Here is a 6,175-nt window from a genome sequence, read left to right as displayed (position 1 = left end):
CCATGCTTGTCTCTTCACATAGACTGTGTGCTTCCTGAGCACTCTTGGATTATTCTGGGAGTTAGCCTTCAAGTCCTTTAAAAACGGGTCCTGACACACAGGTGTGCAGTGTAAAATAAATGAGTGAGTGAATAAACAAACTCAGAAGTGAGAGACAGTATTCTTTCTGGGAGCTTACAGTCTTCTTAGAGAAGTCAAGTTTGACGTTTACATTACATACAAAGAAACAAAAAATTGCTTTATTTTAAGAGAAACTTTGTTTATAGGGTTTGTTTTTTTTTAACTAATATAAAACAGATTCCCAGCCTGTAGTTCATGTAATTGCTTCCCGGCGTCAGGATTGGTCAGAACATGAGATTGCAATGGAGACTAGCCCCACCATAATATATCAGGATGTATCCAGTGAATCACAATCAGCTACTTCAACAATCAAAGCCCTGTTAGAACTCCAACAGACAACAGGTATGAATTCACATGCTCAATGAATGAAGCATGTTTTCTCTAGAGATGGGTTGCTAAAACACTCCGCTATTACATAGTTTTTGCACATTTCCCCCTCTGGACTTGTCTATAATCATTGGTACAGTTTATTTTTCTTTAAGATGTGCGTAGGGGAAGCATAGATGGAGTGTTGTTACCAGAACAGAGATAGCATGGGCGGGCTGACGTGTACTTACTGGACAATCCTCGGGCCAGCAGAAGGGAGTGGGCATGTCACTTGTAAGCATAAGCATGGAACAGGCATAGGTGTATCTCAGGTGCTAGATATATTTAAGAATATCAGGACACGGATTGCAGGGCCCTCCTGTCCTCACTGATAATATCAGCACAATTTTTCAACCATAAAACACAGGTAGTTTACATGTAAACATTCTCATTTGTTCTCAGCTTATTTTCAGATTTATTTATTTATTTTTGTGTGGGTTGTCCACTAAAGCATCTGTGTATAATAGGGTCTATCAGTGTTTCTAGTTACTAAATGTCTGTGAAAGACTTTAGAACAATTCCATGTAAGTTATACTGAGGGTTCTGTTATATAGGGCAACAATTACGCAAATATTTTGGGTTATAGTGATGGCCTCATCTAACCCTTTTATGTTTTGGAAAAGTTAGCTGAGACTGAGAAAAGTTAACCAGTGGTCAGTGGCAGGATGGTGGCCAGGGCCATCTCTGCTTGTATGATCACAGCAAGGACTCTTTAGGTTTGGTTTCTTTGTTTAAAATGATTGTTTTGCTTTTGTCACAATCTATGCTTGATGGGACCAGTCTTTTAGTGGACTTAGTTACTGAATACTGTTTATTGTAAGTTCCATTCTATGATCTATACTTATTTGATATAAATGTAGATGATTTCTTCTATTAATTATTTTTAGCCTTGGCCATCTTTCTTTCAGCTGCTTGTCTTCGAAAAATTCAACCATTTTCATCAATTATTTATATAGATAGGAACATTTAGTGAAGAGTTTTTTGTTGAAGAAGTGGTAAAGATATTTAAAAATGCATCTATACATATACTATTATTAATTATAGCTGTTTTATCACACGTTTTAGACATAGAAGCAGAGCCCCTATTTTTATCTTAGCACTGCAGGTTTTTTTTTTTTTTTCTTTTTTTTAATTCTTAAAGAGTCATTAAAGTCTTAGGACTTTTTTTTTTTTTTTTTTTTTTTGCCCTATCTTATCTTAAATTGCATATATATATGGATAGGGTCTCACTTCATAGCCCAGGCTGGCCTGGATGTAGCCCAGATCTGCACTGAACTCAACAATCCTCTTCCCTCAGTAAAGGCTGTATGTACTTATGTTGGAGATGAAACTCAAGACCATGTATATGCCAGACAAGCACCCAGCATTTGGGTAGCATTCTCAGGCCCTTGGATTTTAGTAAGTCAAATGAACCAATCAATGGGGAGCGCTACTCTGGGATATGCTGTGGAGTAGTCATGCTGTTGTGAACTGAGGGTAACAGTGATTACTTTGAATTAAAAGGAAATGCCATCCTAGGAGGAGCATAGAAAGAGCAACAACTGCTTGAACTAGAGTAATGGGGGGGGCTTGAGTGAGATGGCATATGAATTACTGTAGGCTGCTGGGCATGGTTATGCAGGTTGTAGGCTAGACAACCATACAGAGCAGCCTGCCGTTTTCAATTCTTACCTTCTTAGTCCCTGCAAGTGTCGCACCCCAGACGTCTGCTTCATTATTCCCATAGACAGCCCTGGTTTTAGTACTTGTCTATAATAAAAGTTAACTTTTCCCCGACTTTTTTATGCAGTAAAGGAAAAATTGGAATCTAAACCAAGACAACCCACTATTGACTTGAGTCAAATGGCAGTACCTATTCAGATGACCCAGGAAAAGAGACATTCTCCTGAGAGTCCATCCATTGCTGTGGTAGAGTCAGAACTAGTTGCTGAATACATCACTACTGGTAGGTGCCTTCTTAAAACATAGATTTAAGGTAGTGCTACCTTTGTGGATTTCATGGGGTGCTCATTGGGGGAGAACATATCTATATTTCTAGTGATTTTCCTGTTGGTTTTCAGAGCAGATTGACATTCTCTTTGGGGTTTCCCTGACTTTAATACCCCCCCCCCCCATTTCCCTGACTTTAATTTCACATGCACGCATGTACGGATGCACACATACACACACGGAAAGCAGATTAGATATTTCAGCGTGGTCCAGCAACAAAATACTAATGAGATTTTGGGTATGGTACCTATGGAGAAGTAAAATTCTTTCTCTTACATTCAAGTGAGGCCACGCCTGGAATACTGATTTCTCTTTTGGATACTTTATTAGCTGGAAATCTGAAGGAATCCAGAGGGTAGTGATGTAAATAATCCAGGGGTAAGGAGAAGTGGTGTGTGAAGTGAGCTCCTCTTTTATGTTTTTTTTTTATTTAATAAGCACTGATTAAAGGAGAACATAAAGTTTCAGGTACTAGAATGTTCCAGGTGCAGGAAAAGGAGTTCTTTAGCATCATTTGCGAAGATACTGAGACTGGTCGATTAAAACTGCCCAGAAAGAAAATCCAAAGAAGATAGTGGAAAACTGTTTACTTCACAGATGCTTAGCAGAAAGGCAGTTGATGCAGAGGCCTGTATGCCGAGGAACTGAATGTTAGTCTCTGCAGTAGCCTAGCTAGAAAATAGTAAACAGGTGAAAAGACCTGTGATTTCTCCCTACTTATCCTTGACAGAGCGCATTGATGAGGGGACAGAGGTAGCTTCCCCCGGTAAGTGCTGGGCGCCCATTTGTAACATAATGAACAGCAAATGATGGTCACTTGTGGGGGAGTCACTTACATGGATGCGCTCTGCTCTGCTACAGGGAAGCTAAGCTTCGCTAGTGAAGGGAACAAAATACTATTCTGCAATGTGGGAAAATGAGCACTTTGCTGAAAAAAGAAGAGAGAGAGAGAGAATTGTTTAAAGAAATAAATGACTTTATGGGCTTATGAGGGCCAGCTAAGGTCACAGCATCTATTTCACAAATGTTCTTTCTGTGGCCTCCTTCCATAGCTACCATCTCTTAGACACATAGCCACACTGGGCGCTTGCTTTGACTTTAAAGCTAGCTGCCCTGGGCCCTGTTTTTAAGTTCTTTAGTGGGTGTTGGTTTTCTTGGGTTTCACTGAACTTTAGTCTCCTATACTGTGGGCATTTGGCATGAAGAAATTTATAGGCTCTTGAAAGAGAATTATTTTTACGTAGTATTATTTGACCTTTTGTTGAGTCCAATTTGTTTCTTTAATTTAAAAAGTCTCAGTGTTGCAGCTGGAGAGATGGCCCAGCAGGTAAGAGAGGGTGCGCTGCTTTTCCGGAGGCCCTGAGTTTGGTTCTCAGTACCCACATTGAGCGCCCATAAGCCTGTAACTCCAGGCTGTCAAACACTTTCCTGTGGCTCTATAGGCACTCAGATACATGTGGTATGTCCACCCACATGTGTCTGTGTGTATGCACACACCCATAAAAGTAAAAGTGTGAAAAATTTTATTCTAACAGTTATCAAATCAAAATATATGGTTATCAAAATGGTCTTTATGATCTGATAATTTCATTAGCAATTTATTATTTATCTTTCAGATGTCATTTACTTTTGATGATGCTTTCATTTAAAAATTGCATTGATTTGCTTGCTTGAGTTTAATGCCATAATTTATTTTTCTTCTATTTAGCCCTGTTGTAAATTATTTCAGTAGATGTTTAAATATAAATCCTGGCTCTTTATTTTCAGTTTAGCTGAGAATATATGGACAATTTTATTAACTCACATAGTTTAAAATGCAGTGTAAAGGCAAACTGTGAAATGCAGGGAAGTAGTGTTGCGCAGAGTTAAAGGAGTCCAGGTGATGTTCTGTGATCTCATGGTACGTGTAGCTCTATTAGTAGTTAGAGAGAAGCACTGCATTTGTGAATGTACAAGGAAAAGTGTTGCAATCGTAGTTAGAGCTGGGGTTTAGTCCTTAGACCACCACACAGGTACTTTGACCTATAGGTGCAACTCACTCTTGGGCATTCGGCTGTTTCTAAGCATGGAACAGTGCTACTTGAAGTTGAAGATAAGCTACATCACCTTACAATTATTGGTTATTGGAGGAGTTTTCATAATCTCAAAACCCTTAGCTCATTTACAGATTTTTTTTTTTTTTTTGCATATTCTTGATACAAAGACTTTCCTTCCTAGTAGCTAAAGGCATTTGAGTGTTCTATAAGTTTGGATGTGACAAATGTTTATACTGTTAAAACTTGATATTGAGGCTTGTAAAAGATGACTCAAATTGGAGGGGACTGTGATAGGGATGTAAACTGAAAAAAAAAATAAATGAATTAAAAATAAAATAAATAGTAGTAAAAATAAAGATGGCACAGACTGGATGGGTAGTTTGAATGAGTTCTATGGCAAGAGAGAAGGAAGTGGGTTGGTTCCTCGAACTTCACTCTTGCTGATCTATTTGAGCTAAAACTGAGGTAACGGAGCAACCTTTTTTTCTGTTGACCCTTTATTTATTTAAGGACCATTTTCAACCCATTTCTTCATTTTCCTCTTGTACAAAGAAACAGCAAGTTTTTATCATCCCACGTAAACACAAGCAAACAGAGCTAAGCTCTAAGCTTTCATTGAAAACAAGGAGCTTTAAAGTCACAGGAGTGGTTGGAGCATAGTAGGACAGGATGCCTTCTGCAGCATCGTTTTATTCTCTGACATTTCAGGAATCATAGGATGTGAAGCAGTGTCTCTTCCTAGAAAGGAGCAGTGCTAGTGTTTGGACTGCATTGTTTTTCCACTTTCCTTAATGATGTGTCTAGGGTTGTGGAAATATTGTTTCCCTGTGACCTCAGCAGGCTAAAAGTCACTGGAGAAAAGCCAACCATTCACAGGAGGGTGTCACTTTAAAGGCATGTTCTACCTGGGTGATAACAGTGTTCACAGTTCCTCTCCATACATTTTCCCCCTCATCATTACAATAGCTTTGTTCCCATTTAGCAGATGAGGAAGCAGTTTAGTAAGAGACTCACAGAGTACCACAGTTTCTAGATGAACAAGTTCTGGTCTTCTGCCTCTTAGTGTGTAGTACCACCCTCTGAGATACATGCTCATATACGTGCTTAAAATGATTGGTCGCTGGTTACAGTTGCTGTGCTGCTTTCTGGAGAAACATCACCACCTCCTTTATTTTCAGTCAGCCATCGCTCCCAGCCCCAACAGCCTTCCCAGCCCCAGCGGACCCTGCTCCAACATGTGGCTCAGTCACAGACTGCGACACAGACTTCGGTGGTGGTGAAGTCCATCCCAGCGTCTTCCCCTGGAGCAATCACCCACATTATGCAACAGGTTGGGTTTCTTCTCCTTCTTCTCACGTTCTGTAATGGCTCTATTCCCAACATAAGGTTCACATTTGTCTTCTATTTGAACAAGGAGACACACCTGAACTATAGAGTGTATGTGTAACTCATCTGTCTATTAGGAATAGCTACTGAGTTATAGGTCTGAACACCAGGAAATAATTAGAAAGCAGTTTATTTTTATTTTTTAATATTCTAGAAGCTCTTAATAGTAAGAGACACAGAAACAATAACCAGTTAGATTGCCTGGGGTCTCATAACATCAGAACTGGTTACTGTTTCTGTGTCTCTTACTATTAAATAAAGATTTACTAGTGGAGTAA

The 6,175-nt window shown here is 39.3% G+C and overlaps 1 protein-coding gene across 1 annotated transcript; it reads left to right on the top strand.

Moving 5' to 3' along the window:
• Positions 1–301: 301 nt before the first annotated feature.
• On the top strand, positions 302–5,841 carry LOC129681165 (BRCA2-interacting transcriptional repressor EMSY-like; the record flags this gene model as incomplete). Its single annotated transcript, XM_055613042.1, has 3 exons — positions 302–462; positions 2,276–2,431; positions 5,690–5,841. Coding segments are annotated over exons 1-3 (408 nt in total), but the record flags the coding sequence as incomplete, so codon positions are not given.
• Between the last annotated feature and the right edge of the window lie 334 nt (positions 5,842–6,175).

The sequence above is a fragment of the Psammomys obesus genome, unplaced genomic scaffold, assembly GCF_907164565.1.
Source record: "Psammomys obesus unplaced genomic scaffold, mPsaObe1.curated_primary_1811, whole genome shotgun sequence".
In the NCBI taxonomy this organism is placed as follows: Eukaryota; Metazoa; Chordata; class Mammalia; order Rodentia; family Muridae; genus Psammomys; species Psammomys obesus.
The sequence above is the reverse complement of the archived record's forward strand: the minus strand, read 5'-3'. Positions and strand labels throughout refer to the sequence as shown.